This window comes from Cebus imitator, unplaced genomic scaffold, assembly GCF_001604975.1.
Source record: "Cebus imitator isolate Cc_AM_T3 unplaced genomic scaffold, Cebus_imitator-1.0 Scaffold602, whole genome shotgun sequence".
Lineage (NCBI taxonomy): Eukaryota > Metazoa > Chordata > Mammalia > Primates > Cebidae > Cebus > Cebus imitator.
Window position 1 is genome coordinate 856,251 of NW_016107917.1, and position 19,911 is coordinate 876,161.

Sequence of the window (19,911 nt, forward strand, 5' to 3'; positions counted from 1 at the left end):
AGTAGCATGATCTTCGCTCACCACAGCCTCCACCTCCTGGGTTCAAGCGGTTCTTTTCCCTCAGCCTCCTGAGTAACTGGGATTACAGGCATGTGCCAACATGCCCAGCTAATTTTGTATTTTTTTGTTTGTTTCAGTAGAGACAGAGGTTTCACCATGTTGGCCAGGCTGATCTCGAACTCCTGACCTCAAGTGATCCACCTGCCTCAGCCTCCCAAGGTGCTGGGATTACAGGCGTGAGCCACCACACCCAGCCCTATCTACTCTCTTGCTCTTTAGAGGAAACTACATTTTTTTAAGTGGGAAAATATTTTTCCTAGTATTTAAAAATATTTTATTATGTAAAAGCTCAAACATATATAAAACAGGTAAGATAGTACAATGATTCCCTCCGTTTACCCATCACTCAGCTATAGTAATCATCAACTCATGGCCACTCTTGTTTCTTCTGTATCTTCTTGAATAGCAAACCTCTGGTCCTACTGGATTATTATTATTATTATTTTTTTATTTTTTTGAGGTGGAGTCTCGCTCTGTCGCCTAGACTGGAGTGCAGTGGCACGATCTCGGCTCACTGCAACCCCTGGCTCCTGGGTTCAAGCGATTCTCCTGCCTCAGCCTCTCGAGTAGCTGGGATTACAGGCATGTGCCACCACACCTGGCTGATTTTTGTATTTCCAGTAGAGACGGGGTTTCACCATGTTGGCCAGGCTGGACACAAACTCCTGATCTCAGGTGATCCGCCCACCTTGGCTTCCCAAAATGATGGGATTACAGGCGTGAGCCACTGCACGTGGCCAACTTGCTGGATTATTTTGAAGCAAATCCAAAATGTATAATTTTGCCCATATTTCAAAAAGACAATGTAATTCTTTTCAGCTTGTAAATGCTTTATTTTTTAAAAAATAGAGGATGCTTGGTGGTGTATATGTGGCCATTTGATATTTTTATGACTAAGAGAGTCCAGTCTCTTATAGAGTGTAAATGTACCTCTACACATGCACATTTATTTATTTATTTATATTCTATTTTTCCATAAATTATTGGGGTACAGGTGGTATTTGGTTACATAAGCTCTTTAGTGATGATTTTTGAGATTTTGGTGCACCCATCACCTGAGCAGTATACGCAGCACTATATTTATAGTCTTTTATCTCTTGCCCCACACCCACTCTTCCCTCCAAATCTCCGAAGTCCATTGTATCATTCTTATGTCATTGTGTCCTCATAGCTTAGCTCCCACATATCAGTGAGAACATACAATGTTTGGTTTTCCATTCCTCAGTTATTTCACTTAGAATAATAGTCCCCAGTCTCATCCAGGTCACTGCAAATACTGTTAATTCATTCCTTTATATGGCTGCATAGTATTCCACTGTATATATATACCATTTGGGTTGGTTTTATGATTTTGGAATACAAATGCACATGTGATTTTTATCAAAATTAAGCTTAGTCACTAAAAGAAGATTCGCTGTGTGAACTTTGTTCTGCAGTTTTTTCACTTTTGCCATCAGGCAGTGGAGCACCTGACCTCTCAAGAAGATCTGGATCTAGTCCTTCTGATATCATTTTGTTTCTTATTGCCATCACTGGTATACCCATTTGAACCATTTTGAGATATAAGACATATCTTGAATCTTTGTCTACAGTTAAGATATTTTCTACTGATACTTGATTTTCCTGTGGTCCAGAGTCTTGTATACTGTCCTGCTGTGATTACTCTGAAGTGACTTCAGAATGTGATCCATTTGTGACACTAGTGGGACTTAAAGGAGATACTTCAAATGTAACATCATCTAGGCCTGGTATAGATGACAATGTTGCATCTAAAATATTGAGAGTTGTTTCAATTTGCTGGATACAAAGATAAAGGTTTACCAGTTTCTCCTCACTAAATGTAGAAGAGTGGTTGAGGAACTATACAGCGTGCACAACAGTTTGCTTTAGTAAAGCCACCATTCTTTTCTGGTGAATAGCCAGCACCTTGATCAAGTCTATGCCTGACTCCCGGAAGCCCATCTTTATATGTCTCCTCAGCAGTCAGGGGTCCTGGACTCACTCAAACCCCTCCCAGATGGGGCCTGCCCAACCTTGTAATCATGTCCCAGTGCTTCCCCACATCCCCCAAGACAATGTGTTTTTATATTCAGCAAACATAGTTCCCTTTATCACACCTGATAAAACCTAATAAAGATTTCCCCAAATCAAATATCTAGTTATTTCACCCCCTCTCCAATTGGTTTACTAAAATACCAAAGATAATCCATACTTTGTATTTTGTTAATATGTCTGTTTTAATTAAACTACAAGTTTTCTTCTCTCTTTTTAAAAAACTATGTTGAACAGATTTATTTGTTGAGGAAATGAGGTTGTCCTATAGACTTTTCTAAATTCTGGATTCTGATTCCTCCTCATGGTGTCACTTAATAGTCCATTGTTCCCTCTAACCCTTGTTTTCTGTAAACTGATATTTAGATCTAGAAGCTTGTTCTGATTCAGGTTTGATTTTTGTCAGAATAATTTATAGGCAATATGTTTCTGAATCCTTGGATTCAACCTACCATGGATTGAAAGCATTACCAAAAAATCTGATAAAGATAACAGTAACAATACAATGAAAAAATACAATAGCTAATTCTTTTTTCTTTATTTATTTTTTCTGAGACAGACTCTCACTCTGTTGCCCAAGCTGGAGTGCAGTGGCATGATCTCAGTTCACTGCAACCTCCACCTTCCAGGCTCAAGCGATTCTTGTGCCTCAGTCTCCCGAGTAGCTGGAACTACAGGCATGCACCACCATGCCCAGCTATTTTTTTGTATTTTTAGTAGAGACCGGGTTTTGCCATGTTGCGCAGGCTGGTCTCGAACTCCTGAGCTCAGGCTATCTGCCTGCCTCGGCTTCCCAAACTGCTAGGGTTATAGGCGTGAGCCACCACACCTGGCCAATAACTAATTCTTGATTTATCAGCTTTATTTATGATCTATTTATTTGCTATTATGATGGATGAGGATTTATCTCATATCATGTTACCTCTCCCATCTCTCTCAGTTTTTGTTATACTATTTTAAATTTATCTGTTGGCTGTCTTTCAAATCTTTAAATTATATATATTTATATATACACACATATATAATTTTTTGTATATATGCATATATTTAAAAAGTATACTTTTTTTTTTTGAGATAGGGTCTCACTCTGTCGCCCAGGCTGGAGTATAATGGCATGATCTCGGCTCATTGCAACCTTGGCACCCCAGGCTCAAACGGTCCTCCCACCTCAGCTTCCCAAGTAGTGGCGACCACAGGTGCACACCAGCATACCCAGCCAATTTTTTGTATTTTTGGTAGGGGTGGGGGTCTCACCATGTTGCCCAGGCTGGTCTTAAACTCCTTAGCTTAAGCAATCCGCCCACCTCGGCCTCCCAAAGTGCTGGGATTACAAGCATGAGCCTCAACACCCGGCCTAAAATAATATATACATTTTTTTTTTTTTTGAGACAGGATCTTGTTTGTCACCCAGGATGGAGTGCAGTGGCATGATCATGGCTCACTGCAGCCTCCACCTCCCAGGCTCAAGTCAGCTTCCTGCTTCAGCCTCCACAGTAGCTGGAACCACAGGTGTGCACTAGCATGCCCAAGTAATTTTAAAATTTTTTTGTAGAGACAGGGTCTTGCTATGTTGCTCAGGCAGTCTAGAATTCCTGGCCTCAAGTCATCCTTTTACCTCAGCCTCTAAAAGTACTAGGATAATAGGTGTGAGCCACCCCACCATGCTCAGCCCTAAGTAATGTATTTAAACTTTATTTCTTTTTTAAAAATCAAATTTGGAGTTTATCTCTTCACTTGCTACTTTGTGAGGATATTTCCATTCTCTCTACCTCTCTTTCCCTTTAACTTTCCACCTTCTGTCACCTCTCACATTTGCATTTTGGGCTTTGTTGATCCCAAATAATGAAAACTGAAAAGGCTTATTATTGATTGTCACTATTATTTAACTCTGTGGATTATAATTTTATTCTCTGTATGTTTCCATTTGCTAGCTCTCACAATTCTATTTTCTCAGATACTCTGTTTGTTGAGTATGATGTCCTTTCGTGGCATTGGTTTCTCTCAATTGTTGGGTAATTCTTGTTCATATTTGATTTGAAATTCTGCGATAATCTTCTATGAATATTGTGTCACACTTTGTACTATAACCTGAATCCAGTGACTGATGAAGAGGTAGGACTGGATGTTTTTCATTATGTGTTGTCAGCTACATAGAACTCGGTTTCTGTCCAGCCAAAGTAATTGTACTCACTGTTCCTTTCTGGAAAGGAGTGAGGAAGATACCTTTCTTGGGGAGGCTGACTGCCTGATGTTCCTACTGTTCACATCCAGGGTCGTTTCCACATTTTGCATTTTTGTGCATGTTGGGATATGGGTTTCTGTCTTATCCCATTTGCTGTCTGTTTTTCAGAGGTTCTCCACAATTTCGTGTCTGTTGAAAATGCCCCTTATTTTCCAGGACTCATTGAAAAAGAAAAAATATGTACCATACACATTATTCATATTTCTATGTATTATCATTTCTAAGGATTTATGGCAGAAGAGGGGGCTGTAGCATGTATTCAGTCTTCCATCTTCATTTAGTCCTTGTCTGCTTCCATAGCTTTTGTGGATATTTGCATATTGACTATTTATTTAGATATCTTCCGGTTACAATACCGTGAGCTCCTTCGGTGAGACTGGAATGTAAAGGTACTTAATAAACATTTGTTGGATTAATCCAAATTTTATTGCAGATGGAATTAAAAACTAGAACTCAGGTAGTCTAATGCTTACCATATACCTTTCTTCAAGTGCAGCATTAATTCTCAGAACTTTCTCTATCTAAGTTATCTCAGTGTTTTCTTTTAATGTTTCCTCAGAAGATGTGTCTTTTTTGTTTGTTTGTTTGTTTTGAGAAGGAGTCTCACTCTGTGGTCCAGGCTGGAGTGCAGTGGCATCATCTCAGCTCACTGCAACCTCTGCCTCCCGAGTTCAAGCAATTCTCCTGCCTCAGCCTCCCGAGTAGCTGGGATTATAGGTGCCCACCAGCATGCCTGGCTAGTTTTGGTAATTTTAGTAGAGATGCGGTTTCATCATGTTGGACAGGCTGGCCTCAAACTGCTTACCTCAAGTGATCCGCCTGCCTTGGCCTCCCAAAGTGCTGGGGTTACAGGTATGAGCCACTGCGCCCAGCAAGACATGTTTTTAAGTCTATTAATTTTTGCTACTTTTTTTCTTTAAAACCATTTCTTTTAAATTATGGAGTTCAAAGTAGAACACAGAGCTCTAACAAATGCTAACTGTTGCTTTTTGTTTTCTGTGAGTTATATGACTGAATATGGACAGAGGATTCAATATTTTCTCCAGTATTGCCCCAACCAATTTGGGGGAGGTATTAATTTTTAAAAATTATTTTCTCATTTTTCTCTTCTAGATGAATATGAAAATAGGAAAAGGGTGGTTGGATGTTGGAAATTTTTTAATTGCTGATGAATGTTTTCAAGCTGCTGAGGTGGTAAGTTACCATTGATTTTTAGCTGAGGCAATTATTAGTAGTAATATCTGTGGTTATTCTCATTGTTACATTGTACTGTGGTTTTACTTTCCAGAGTCTGGAGCAATTATACACGAAATTAATTCAGAGGAGCTCCCCTGAGACTGACTTGACCTTGGAGAAGATGGCTGTTGAGAAAGACCACTTCAGAGTGCTTTCTTACCAAGCAGAGTCAGTAGGTATCATGGGCACCAGGGCCTTCCAGTGGGGCATTTTCCTTGTGTAAATGTAAAAATGATGATATATAGCCTATTGGAAGAAAGTCAGATGTCACTGCCTTTTATAGGCATTAATTTGACCTTTTTATCTCTGTCATATCTGAAGGTGATGTTAGTAATGCTGATTGAAATCTGTGGGGTGGCTAAGGGTGAGAAGACTAATATACAGCTAAACATCATTTTCAACCCCTGCATGTAACATCTGTCATTTATTTATGGCAGCAATCCCTACTTAAAACACCTGTCTCTGTGACTCTCTCTTACATTCACAGTCTGCCTAAAATATTTGCCTGAAAAGAGCCTTTTCATTTGCCGTTGTTCTGAGTTGTCTATTGATGCTTTCTAAAAGCCTACTGCGATCACACACCATTTAAAGTTATACTTTACCTCTGTTTATCTTGTGGGTTTCCTCCTTTTGTCATTATACACTTAGGTGTGCATTTGAGCTATGATGAGTTTGCTTTCTGTTATTACACAATTTTGGAAATGAAAAATCCCCAGCTGGGCATGGTGGCTCATGCCTGTAATCCCAGCACTTTAGGAGGCTGAAGTGGAAAGATTGCTTGAGCCCAGGAATTGGAAACCAACCTGGACAGCATAGTGAGACCCCATCTCTACCAAAAAAATAAAAGCAAAAAATTAACTAGGCTTCAAGGTGTGCACCTGTAGTCCTGGCTATTAGGGAGACTGAGGCGGAAGGATCCCTTTGAGCCTGGGAGTCTGAGGTTACAGTGAGCTATGATTATGCCTCTGCACTCCAGCCTGGGTGACAGAACTAGACTCTGTCTCAAAAAAACAAACAAAACAACAACAAAAAAGAAAAGTCCTTTTTTAAATTTTTAACGTATTTATTGAGATATAAGTCGTATACCATAAAATTCACCCATTTACACTGTATAATTCAGTAATTTAGTATATTCACAGAATTGTGCAATGTACACCACAAGCTATGTTTAAAACATAATTGTCACCCCAAAAAGAAACCCCCATCAACATTAGCACTCATTCCTCATTGCTTCTGACCCTAGCTCTAGCAACCATAATTTATTTTCTGTCTCTATAAATATACCTATTTTGGACATTTCATATTAATAGAATCATGCAATAAGTGGTCTTTTGTGATTAGCTTCTTTCACTTAGCATAATTGCTTTAAAGATTCATCAGTGTTATTGCATGTTTCACTGTATGAATATGCCGTGTTTTGTTTATCTATTCATCTATTGATGAATATTTGAGTTGTTTCCAATTTTTGGGTATTGTGAATAATTCTAATGTGAACATTCATGTACAGTGTGTGTACATATGTTTTTAATTTTCTTTGGTATATAGCTAGGAGTGGAATTGCTGCGTAGCATGGTAACTGTAACTCTGTGTTTAACCTTTTGGGAAACTGCCAGAATGTTTTCCATAGTGACTGAACTATTTTACACTCCCTCCAGTAATATATGAGGGCTTCAACTTCTCTACATCTGAAAGTTTTATAGTTTTAGCACTTACACTTTGATCTATGGTCCATTTTAAGTAAATTTTCAGATATGATGGGAAGTAGGGGTCTAACTTCATTCTTTTGTATGTGACTATCCAATTGTGCCAGTACCATTTGTTGAGAAAACTATTCTTTCCTCATACTGAATGACCTTTACACCTTTGTCAAAAATCAATTTATCATAAATGTGAGGGTTTATTTCTGGAGTCTTAATTCTATTCCATTAATCTATATGTCTAGCCTTATGCTGGCACCACACTGTCTTGATTACTGTAGCTATGTAGTAAGTTTTGAAATTGGGAATTGCATGTCTTCCAGTTTTGTTCTGTTTAAAGATTGTTTGGATGTTTCTGGGCTTCTTACATTTCCATATGAGTGTTAGGATCAGGTTGTCAATTTGTGCACAGAAGCCAGCTGGAATTTTGATAGGGATAGCATTGAATTCGTATACAATTTGAGGGATATTGTTATCTTAAGGATACTGTGTTCTAATCCATGAACATGGGATGTCTTTTCATTTATTTAGGTTTTGTTTAATTTTCTCTTATTTATTTATCTTTTTTTTTTTTTTTTTGTAGAGATGAGGTTTTGCTTTGTTGCCCAGGCTGGTATCAAACTCCTGGCCTCAAGCATTCCTCTCGCCTTGGCCTCTCAAAGTTCTGGGATTATAGGTGTGAGCCACCATGCCTGGCCAGACCTATGTGTGGTATTTTTGTTGTTGTTGTTTTAGAGATGGAATCTTGTTCTCTTGCCCAGGCTGGAATAATGTGGCCCAATCATAGTTCACTGCAGCCTTAACCTCCTGGGCTCAAGGGATCCTCCTTCCTCAGCCTCCTGAGTAGGTAGGACCATGGGTGCCATACCTCTGTGCCTGGCTAATTAAAAAACTTTTTTTTTGGTAGAGATAGGGTTTTTACTATGTTGTCTAGTCTGACCTTAAACTCCTGAGCTCAAGTGGTCCTCCCACCTTGGCTTCCCAAAGTGCTGCAATTACAGGCATGAGCCTCTGCGACTGAGCAGACCTATGTATTTTAATTGTCCACAAGCTCAAATTTAAATCAGTGATGTGATGTAGCTGCAAAAAAAGCCAGCACGATCCTTAGGCATGTTAATAGATAAATAGTGTCTACATCTTAATTCACATTTTGAGTATTGTGATAACTGCTAGGTATCACACTTTAAAATCACTGGGCTAGTGTAGAAAATCTATCATATGAAAAATATTTGTAGAATATAGTGATGTCTGTCTTGGAAAAAGAAGACAGTAAAAATGATAGCTCTCTTTGAATATTTTAAGGACTATTATATTAAAGGGAAATTAAACTCCACAGGATAGAATGAAGAACAATGGGTAGAAATCACAGGAAGACAGATTTTGGCTTAATGTAAGGAGTAACCTTTTATCAGTCATAGTAATCTTGTAATGGAATAGCCTTCCTGCAAGAATTGTAAGTCTGTTTTCACTGGAAAACTGAAGCAAAGGTGTGAATATCCTAATAATTATACATTGCAGATGGAATTCCTTCATTTGGTAGGAAATTTGACTACTGTGACCCTTACGTCCCTTTTTTAACACCAAGATCCTATGATTTCAGAAAGTCTTGTAGCACTTCAGTGTTGCTGACTGCAACCTCCGCCTCCCAGGCTGAATTGATTCTCCTGCCTCAGCCTCCCAAGTGGCTGAGACTACAGGTGTGCACCACAATGCCTAGCTAATTTTTGTCTTTTTAGTAGAAATGGGGTTTTTTTAGTAGAAATGTTGGCCAGGCTGGTCTCGAACTGCTGACCTCATGTGACCTGCCCACTTCGGCCTCCCTAAGTGATGAGATTACAGGCGTGAGCCACTGCACTCAGCCGCCATTTACATTCTTACCAGCAATGTATGAGAGATCTCATTTCTTTGCATCCTTGCCAGCATTTGGTATTGTGACCAATTTTTTATTGTAGCTATCCTAATAGATGTATAGTAATATCTCATTGTGGTTTTAATTTGCATTTCTCTAATGGCTAATGATGTTTAATATCTTTTCATTTACTTATTTGCCATCTGTATCTCCCTTTAGGCAAAATGTCTGTCATTTTTCTTGTCCATTTTCTATTTGTATTGATAGTTTACTGGTGAATTTACAGAATTATTTGTATATTCTTGATGTGATTCCCTTGTCAGATAAATATTCAGGAACATTGTCACTTCGTAGCTTGTCTTTTTGTCCTTTTTAATAGGGTCACTGAATATAGTTTTGATAAAGTCCAATTTATTGATTTTTAAAATTTTATTTTATGGATCATGCTTTCAGTGTCATGTCTCAGAAAGTTGCACATAGCCTTAGGTCTCTTACATTTCTATTTGAATTTTAAGATCAGCATGTCAATTTCTGCAAAAAAAAAAAAAAAAGCCAACTGGAATTTTAATGGAATTGGATTAAATTTGTAGATCAACTTGGGGAGTAGGGACAGAGTCTCACTCTATTGCCCAGGCTGGAGTACACTGGTGGGATCTCAGCTCACTGCAGCCTCTGCTTCTCGTGTTCAAGCAATTCTCCTGCCTCAGCCTCCCAAGTAGCTGGGATTACAGGCACATGCCACCATGCCTAGCTACTTATTTATTTTTAGTAGAGACAGGGTTTTGCCATGTTGGCCAGGCTGGTCTCAAACTCCTGGCCTCAGGTGATCAGCCCACCTTGGCCTCCCAAAGTGCTGGGATTACAGGGGTGAGCCACTGTGCCCAGCCCTTATGGTAATTTTGACTGCCCAGATTGTACACATTTTTGAATACTGACTTACAGTTTATGAAATGCTTTTACATCTGTGATCTCATTTGATCCTCATAAGATCAATCCTATATTGTAAACATTACTATACCTATTTTATAGTTAAGAAAATAGAGCCTCAAAGAGATTGTGACTTGCCTAAGTTCACTGAGCCAAGAAGTGGAAAAGCTGGAAATGCAAAGCCCATATTCTTTTCACTACATCAGTATAGGCAGGGCATCACTCCAGACCTAATGAATCACAATCTCCAAGTGGTGAGAGCTGGGCATGTGATCAGAAAGCTCTGCTGGTGAGTCTGATGCTCACAGAAGGTTGCTACAGCACTGTATCATGCTTCCTCTTCTGTAAGACTTCTTTTACTTTAAATCTTTTAACTTTTGGGCTTGAAATATTGATTTCTAGTCATAGGAAGATGAATAAATTTTCAGAACTAGCCTGAATTATTAGAACTTTGATTTCTTTAAGATAAAATCTGAGTAATGATAGACACTTTATGGGTTGTTTGAACATTAAAGTCTCATATTGTTTTATATAAGAACAGACAGCAGCATTCATCCTCTGATATGAGGTTTGTCACTGAGCATTTCTCTTTTATAAGATTTTCTCCACTTTAAATAATCAATTAATCATCAAATATTCATAGAATATAGTGTAGACAGGAATGTTATTTTCTAATCTCTATGTAGTGATTTGGCTTATTGAGGCACTTGTGTTAGCAATTTATTTTGCCCTTTAATAATATCTAGTATTAAAGCCTTATAAGAGTATCTACTCAGCAAGATGTCAGGCTTACTATTCAGCAGGTAGAGGAGAAAACTAGCTGACATCTTACGTTGTTTATATTTTCTTCTCTCTACTCAATTCTTTTATTATTTAAAGCACAATAATATTTTATACCACATAAAGAAGAGAAGAAAATACCAAATGTAGTACTTTATAAGATTATTTTCTTGTATATATCCGTGGTTTTCTTTTCTTTTTTTTTTTAATGCGTTTTCTTTTTTTTTGATGACAGTCTCGCTCTGTCACCCAGGCTGGAGTGCAGTGGTGCAAACTCAGCTCACTGCAACCTCTGCCTCTGGAGTAGCTGGTATTATAGGTGCCCCCCATCATGCCCAGCTATTTTTTTTTTTTTTTTAGTAGAGACAGGGTTTCACCATGTTGGTGTCGAACTCCTTACCTCAGGTGATCCACCCACCTTGGCCTCCCAAAGTGCCCACTCATTCAGTATCAACTCTGTGTCACCAAAAATTCTTACCACTTATTCCTTTGTATTTTGAGCAAGGTATCATGTTTAGCTCGAACAACTAGCATTGCTAAGAATATTAGAATACAAAATAAGATTTTTAAACACTAGTTAAGATATGCTAAAAATATGAGCCACCGTGCCTGGTTAAACGAAGTTCTTAAATGGCTGAAACAAGCCTCTTCCACAAGTGCTAAAGTAATGTGTGATCGATGTTTTCATTCATTTGGGGGTGTTCAGTCATAGAATGGTAGAACTGAAAGGAACCCTACAGATAGTCTAGTACAGTCTCCTCACTTTATGGATGAGGAAACAATCTGTGAGAGCTTAAGGCTCAAAGTTATACATAATAAATGGCAGAGTGGCTCTTCTGGCTTCATGATGAGATTGTACTAAGCTGCTTTTCTTTTTACTTAATTTTTTTTTTAAAGAGATGGGATTTTGCTCTCATCTGTGGCAGGAGCAGACTGGTATCTTCTTAGCTTACTGCAGCTTCAAACTCCTGGACTTGAGCAATTATCCCGCCTTAGCCTCCAGAGTAGCTGGGACTATAGGTGTGTGCCACCATGTCTGGCTAATTGATAAACTGTTTTTCGCAGTGGATATATGTAACAGTTCAGACTGTGAGGTTACTGTGAGCTTGTTTTAAGACAAAGACTGCTGTTTAACTTAATTCCTCTAATATAGAGGTGAATACGAGAGGTTTTCAAATTACAGAAGCATCTAGTAGACCTGGCATTATGTCATAATATAATAACATAAGGTAGTACAACCAGTTTTTGCATTTCCAGAAAAAGTAAATGACTCCTGTTCATTTAGTATCAACTCTGTGTCACCAAAGATTCTTACCACTTATTCCTCTGTATTCTGAGCAAGCTATCATGTTTAGCTTGAATAATTAGCATTGCTAAAATATTAGAAAACAAAATAAGACTTTTAAGCACTAGTTAAAATATGCTAAAATTGACTTAGAGACAACTTTGTCATTTCATTTTAACCGATTATTGACATTCTTTGTCTTTTTCAGGCAGTTTTTCAAGGGGATTTTCAAAGAGCATCTATGTGTGTACTGCAATGTAAAGATATGTTGGTGAAGCTCCCTGAAATGGTGAGTGAAATCTGCATTCTCCAAGAGTTTAAAAATATGCTATTTCAAGTTCCAGGAAAAATCATTACTACTTCATGTAACCTTTCAGAGATTCTATTTGAGATCTGTTCCACTTAAGTAACTGATCATTGAAATAGTTTGCTTCCTTTGTTCTTTACCAGAAAGGGCATTTGAAAAAGCTATGTGGAATATTTCCCTTTTTTTCTTTTTTCTTTTCTTTTCTTTTTAAAACTCTGTCTTCACTCTGTCGCCCAGGCTGGAGTGCAGTGGTGTGATCTCGGCTCACTGCAACCTCCACCTCCTGGGTTCAAGTGATCCTCATGCCTCTGCCTCCTGAGTAGCTGGAATTACAGGCCTGTGCTACATTTTGTATTTTTAGTAGAGATGGGGTTTCACCACGTTGGCCAGGCTGGTCTTGAATTCCTGGCCTCAAGTGATCCGCCCACTTTCGCCTCCCAAAGTGCTGAGATTACAGGCATGAGCCACCATACCTGGCCGATATGGAATATTTCTTAAAATTTTCTTTGCTTTGTCTATTTTTGTCAAACCATTTTGATAACATTTGTTCCATATTTTATGTTATACAACAAAAGAAAGAAAAAAATGAGTTTGTCTGCTGACAAGGTTGATAGTAGTTAATCATGTTATTGCCGTAGTATTTTTCTACACTGGGTTTGGAGATATGAGGGATTTGATAGGATAAAGCCTGTATCCCAGACTGGAGCTCATGAAAACTCCTAAATACATAGTTTTTTACTTTTTCATTTTATCTTCCCCTTCCATTCTTTCTCTCCTATTTCGGTGCCTATGGCTACTTCAGTCTTTACTATCACAGAGGAATTAATAATGGAGATATAGTTGGATATTAGGGAGAATGTTTCCAGTATTACATACATCGTATTTATTTGTGAGATTGGTCTTTTTCCCCAAATTGGATGTCATAATGTAGAACTTAATTCAGTAAACATTTATATGTTGCCTGTTATGTGTCACATCAGACATTCTTCTAGGCTTTAAAAACTTGTAAAACAATTTCATATTTATAGAAAAGTTATAAGAATAGTACAAAGAACTCCTGTATACACTTTGCCTAGAAACTTAATTCAAGTTTTCCAGTAATGTCCTATATAGCAAATGGTTTCAATCTAGAATTATACATAGAGGAACTCCAGTCTCCTTCAATCTGGAAATCTGGAACACTTCATTCTTGCCTTGTGGTTCATGATCTTGGCCGTTTTGAAGATTATAGATCATTCATTTTGTAGCATGTGATTTAATATGGGTTTAGCCAAAGTTTCCTCATGATTAGAACAGCTTATGAATTTGGGGCCAGAAAATCACAGAAAAGATTCTATGTTCTACTAGCTTCTTATTGGGGGGTATACAGGATTGATTTATACTGATTTATACTGTTATTGGTGGTGCTAGCCTTGATCTCTTGATTAAGATCATATCTTCCAGATTTTTTCATCATAAACCTATGCATTTCCCCTTTTGTTATTCATAAGTATTTTGTGAGTGATACACTGAAACTATGGAAAATCTAATTTCTCATTCTACTTTCACCATCTTTATTCTTTTTTCCTCCATTTTTCTAGGTTTATTGGGGTATAATTGACAAACTTTATGTATACTTATGGTATATAACATGATATTTTGATAATTAAACATTGTGAAAAGATCACCACAATCAAGCCAATTTATATATTCATCAGCTCACAGTTTTTTTTTCTTTTTGTGGAAAACATTTAAGATCTACTTTCTTAGCCATTTTCAAGTATACAATACATTATTATAATATTAACTATAGTCCCTGTGCTGTACAGTAGAGCCCCATAACTTATACATATGGCCTAAATAAAATTTTGTACCCCCTCCCCCTTTGTTTGACGAGACAGAGCATTGCTCTGTCACCAGACTGGAGTGCAGTGGCATGATCCTGGCTCACTGCAGCCTCAACTTCCTGGGCTAAAGTGATCCTCCTACCTCAGCCTCCTGAGTAGCTGGAACTACAGGCACATGCCACCAAGGCTCTCTGGTTGTTTTATTTTTTGTAGAGATGGGGGTCTCACTATGTTGCCCAGGCTGATCTTGAACTCCTGGGCTCAGGCAATCCTCTTGTCTCAGTCTCCCAAAGTACTAGGATTATAGATGGGAGCCACTGTGCCTGGACACTTTGTACCCTTTGACCAATATCTCCTAATCTGTTCCCCAACCCCCTGGCAACCACCTTTCTACTCTCTACATCTATGAACTCAGCTCTTTCAGAATCTACATATAAGTGAAATCATGCAGTATTTGTCTTTCTGAGGCTGGCTTATTTCACTTAGTTTAATGTCTTCCAGGTTCATCGGTGTTATCACAAATGACAGGATTTCCTTCTTTTTTATGGCCCACTAGTATATATAAGCACAACATTTTCTTTACCCATTCATCCCTTGTTGGACTCTTAGGTTGATTCCATAGCTTGGCTATTGTAAATAATGCTGCAGTGAACAAGGTGTTGCAGATATCTTTTAAAGATACTTATTTTATTTCCTTTACATATATATCCAGAAGTGGGATTACTCGATCATATGGTAGTTATATTTTTAATTTTTAAAGGAACCTCTATACTGTTTTCCATAATGGGTATACTAATTTACATTCCCACCAACAGTACAAAGGTTTCCTTTTCTCCTTGCCCTTGCCAACACTTATCATTGTCTTTTTGATAATAGACATTCTAACAGATGTGAAGTGATATATCTCATTGTGATTTTAATTTATATTTTCCTGATGGTTAGTGATGTTAAGCATTTTTTCATATACCTGTTGCTGATTTATATGTCTTCCTTAGAGAACTATCTAATTAGGTCTTTTGCCCATTTTTTTCATTAGGTTATTTGTTTACTTGCTATTGAAGTGTTTGAGGTACTTGTATATTTTGGAGATAAACTCTTTATCAGATGTATGATTTGTGGACATTTTCTCCTGTTCCTTAGGTTGTCTCTTCACTCGGTTGATTATTTCTTTTGCTGTGCAGAAGCATTTTAGTTTGATACAATCCCATTTGTCTATTTTTGCTTTTGTCACCTGTGGGGGTCATATCCAAAAAAAAAATCATTGACCAGGGGTCTATCTCTCTCTTTACCTCCAATAATTGTTTTATATATCTGAGTGCCCCAGTGTTGGGTGCATATGTATGTAAAATTGTTATATCTTCTTGCTGAATTGTCCCCTTTACCTTTATATAGTGACCTTTTTTCTCTCTTCTTAAAGTTTTTGTCTTGAAATCCATTTTGTCTGATGTAAGTATAAGAAGTACTCCTGCTCTTTTGTGGTTTCCACTGCCATGGAGTATCTTTTTCTATCCTTTTACTTTCAATCTATGTGTATTTTCATAGGGGAGGAAGTGTATTTCTTGTAGGCAAGAGATCATTGGGTCATTTTTTTAAAATCCATTCAGCCATTCTGTGTTCTTTGGAGAGTTTAGTCTATTTACATTAAATGCTATTGCTGATATGTAAGGACTTATTCCTGCCACTTTGTTATTTGTTTTCCGATTGCTTTTGGTTTTCCAGTTTTTATTCTATTCTATTTCTTTCTTTTCTGTCTTCCTTTCAGTGAAGGTGATTTTCACTGGTGGTGTGATTTAATTTCTTGCTTTTTATTTTTTGTGTATTGATTGTTTGTTTTTCAGTTTCAGGTTACCATGAGGCTTGCAAATGCTATCTTGTAACCCATTATTTTAAAGCGATGACAGTGTAACACTGATTGTATTAACAAAGAGCCAAACACACACACACACACACACACACACACACACACACACTCCCTAATAAAAACTCTACACTTTAATTTTGTTCCCCTGATTTTTAATTTTTTTTAATGTCTTTTTGTTTTTGTACTATGTTTTGAAAAGTTGTTGTTACTATTTCTGGTTGGTTCATCATTTATTCTTTCTACTTAAGAGAAGTTTGTACTCCACAATTTCAGTGTGATACCATTTTGTCTTTTTCTGTGTGCTTACTTTTTTTTTTTTTGAGATGGAGTATTGCTCTGTCGCCCAGGCTGGAGTGCAGTGGCCTGATCTAGGCTCACTGCAACCTCCGCCTCCTCGGTTTAAGCAATTCTCCTGCCTCAGCCTTCCGAGTAGCTGGGACGACAGGCACATGCCACCATGCCTGGCTAATTTTTGTATTTTTAGTAGAGACGGGGTTTCACCATATTGGTCAGGCTGGTCTTGAACTCCTGATCTCAGGCGATCCACCCACCTCAGCCTCCCAAAGTGCTGGAATTACAGGTGTGAGCCATCGTGCCCGGCTGTGTGCTTACTATTACCAGTGAGTTTTGTACCTTCACATGATTTCTTCTTGCTCATTAACATCCTTTTCTTTCAGATTGAACAACTCCCTTTAGCATTGTTTGTAGGACAGGTCTGGTATCGATGAAATACCTCAGCTTTTGTTTGTCTGGGAAAGTCTTTATTTCTCCCTCATGTTTGAAGGATACTTTCTACTGGTTATACTATCCTAGGGTAAACTTTTTTTTTCCTTCAGCACTTTAAATATGTCATGCCTCTCTTTCCTGGCCTGTAAAATTTCCACTGATAAGTCAGCTGCCAAATGTATTGAAGTTCCATTGTATGTGATTTTTTTTCTTTTCTTTTACTGTTTTTGGGATTCTTTGTTTATCCTTGACCTTTGGGAGTTTGATTATTAAATGCCTTGAGGTGTTTTTTTGGTTAAATCTGCTTGGTGTTCTATAACCGTCTTATACTTGAATGTTGATATATTTCTCTAGGTTTGGGGTATTTTCTGATATTATCTCTCAGAATAAACTCCTTACCCATAGCTCTTTTTCTACCTCCTCTTTAAGGCCAATGGATCTTAGATTTGCCCTTTTGAGGTTATATTCTAGATCATATAGGTATACTTCATGCTTTTTTATTCTTTTTTTTTTTTGTGTCCTCTGACTGTTTATTTTCAAACAGCCTGTCTTGAAGCTCTAGTTTCCTTCTGCTTGATCAGTTCTGCTGCTAGGAGGCTGATGCATTCTTGAGCATGTCAATTGCATTTTCAACTCCAGCATTTCTGCTTGATTCTTTTAAATTGTTCAGTCTCTTTGTTAAATTTATCTGATAGAATTCTGAATTCCTTCTTTGTGTTATCTTGCATTTCTTTGAGTTTCCTCAAAATAGCCATTTTGAATTCTCTGTCTGAAAAGTCACATATCTCTGTTTCTTCAAAATTAGTCCCTAGGGCCTTATTTAATTCATTTGGTGAGGTCATGTTTTCCTGGATGGTGTTGATGCTTGTAGATATTCATCAGTGTCTGGGCATTGAAGAGTTAGGTATTTATTGTAGTCTTCTCAGTCTAGGCTTGGTCATGCCTGTCCTTCTTGGGATGCTTTTCATTATCCAAAGGGACTTGGGCCCCAAGTCTAATAATGGTGTGCTTCTTGCAGACTCATAGAGAATACTGCCTTGATGACCTTGGATAACATCTGAAAGAATTCTTTGGATTACCAAGCAGAAACTCTTGTTCTTTCCCTTACTTTCTCTAAAACATATGGAATCACTGTTTCTGTGTTGAGCTGGGGGTGTGGTGATGCAAGCACTGGGCCTGTGCTGTGTCAGACTTAAAGCCAGCACAGCACTGGACTTTGCCCAAGGAAGGCCCTTCCCTTCAGGATGGTGAGTTCTCCACTCCCACCCCGAGTGTATCCAAAGATGCTCTCTGGGAGCCAGGGATTGGAGTCAGAAACTTTAGCAACTTACCTGATGTCTTATTCTACTGCAGTTAAGCTGCCACTCAAATCACAATACAAAGCCCTTCCCACTCTTCCCTCCCTTTCCACAGGCAGAGGAGCCTCTCCCTGTGGCCACCACCATCAGCGATTCATGGGGTGTTCTGCTAGGCCACCACCAATGTTCACATAAAGCCCAAGGTCTCTTCCATCAGCTTCTGGTGAATGCTGCCAGGCCTGGGACTCATCCTTCAGGGCAGGGGGCTCTCCTGTGCCCCAGGACCAGAAATGCTGTCCAAGAGGCTACACCTGGATTTGGGGACCCTAAGAGCCAAGCTGGTACCTAGAATGCAGTACAAAGTCCTCTTTACTTTTCCTCTGCTTTTCTCAAACCAAAGGAGTCTTTCACTGGAGCCACTACAGCAAGAAATGTGCTAGGAATGTGCTGGGTGTCCCCTGAAGCCAGCACTTCTCAGAGCCCAAGGCCCATGGTATACTCACTGGGTCATTAATGGTTATTCCAGGGCTATAACAAGGGTTCTTTAGTCAGCAGGTGATTAATCCTGCCAGGACTGGATCTTTCCTTCAAGGCAGTGGGTTCCCTTTTGGCCCAGGATGTCTAGAAATGTGGTTTAAGAGCTAGGCCCTGGAATGGGGGCATCACTACTCTGCCCAGTACCCTGTCCTACTGTGGCTGAGCTTGTATCCAAGATGTGAGACCTCTTTACTCTTCCCTCCCCTTTCTTTAGGCAGAAGGAAGGAGTTACTTTCATTGCTATGAGGTGTACTGCCTGGTGTTGGGGAAGGGATGGTGCAAGCCCTCCCTTTGCGGTGCAAGCCCTCCCCTTGCTGTGCCAGCTGGTGTCTCCCTAGGTCACATGGCAAGTTCACTGGCTCTAAGCCCAGCCTCACACTAGGAGTTGCCTAGGAATTGCAGTCCTTGTGCTCTAGACTGCCATTCAAGTTTACATAAGACCCCAGATCACTTCAGCCCACAGTGGCAAGGCTTGCCAATAAACTCAAGTTTCCACCACTGGGATGAAGGGTAATTCTCCTGTGGCTAAAGCTGGTCCAAACGCTCCCTCTGTGCACAGGTGCTGAGTGAATCCAGCATGGCTTTTTTCTCCACTGTGACTGTGCGGCACTGAGTTCAATGTAAAGTCCCCCAGTCACTGTGCTCTTCTTCTGCAAAGTGCACAGATTCTGTCTCTGCACTGCATAGCTGCTGCCAGGGGATGGGGGAGGAGTGGCCTTGGCGATTCAATACTATTTCTCCTGCCGTCTTCAATGCCTCTTTCAACAATATGTAGTTAAAACCAGGTACTGTGAGTGTTCACCTGATTTTGGTTCTTGTGATGGTGCTTTTCTGTGTGCAGATAGTTGGGAAAATTTGGTGTTACAGTGGAGGGGATGAATGATGCAGGCTTTTAGGCTTTGCCCCGCCCTTATTTTTAACATCTATTTACTTTTGAGACAGAGTTTTGCTCTTGTTGCCCAGGCTGGAGTGCAATGGCGCAGTCTCAGCTCACTGCAACCTCTGCTTCCCGGGTTCAAACAATTCTTCTGCCTCAGCCTCCCACGTAGCTGAGATTACAGGTGGCTGCCACCACACCCAGCTAATTTTTGTATTTTTAGTAGAGACGAGGTTTCACTGTGTTGGCCAGGCTGGTCACGAACTCCTGACCTCAGGTGATCCACTCACCTTAGCCTCCCAAAGTGCTAGGATTATAGGTGTGAGCCACCGCGCCGGCCAACATCTCTTA

At 39.1% G+C, this 19,911-nt stretch overlaps 1 protein-coding gene and 1 pseudogene across 1 annotated transcript in view; one reads left to right on the forward strand and one right to left on the reverse strand.

Moving 5' to 3' along the window:
* Window positions 1-19,911, forward strand: part of LOC108294777 (testis-expressed protein 11) — a gene marked incomplete at its 3' end in the record, with an annotated part of 231,744 nt that overhangs the window by 57,105 nt on the left and 154,728 nt on the right. Inside the window, exons 6-8 of the mRNA XM_017516729.2 lie at window positions 5,468-5,548; window positions 5,643-5,762; window positions 12,337-12,417. Of these exons, the coding sequence (XP_017372218.2) occupies window positions 5,468-5,548; window positions 5,643-5,762; window positions 12,337-12,417 (282 nt within the window). The remainder of the gene's footprint in view (window positions 1-5,467; window positions 5,549-5,642; window positions 5,763-12,336; window positions 12,418-19,911) is intronic.
* On the reverse strand, window positions 1,453-2,022 carry LOC108294771 (annotated as a pseudogene).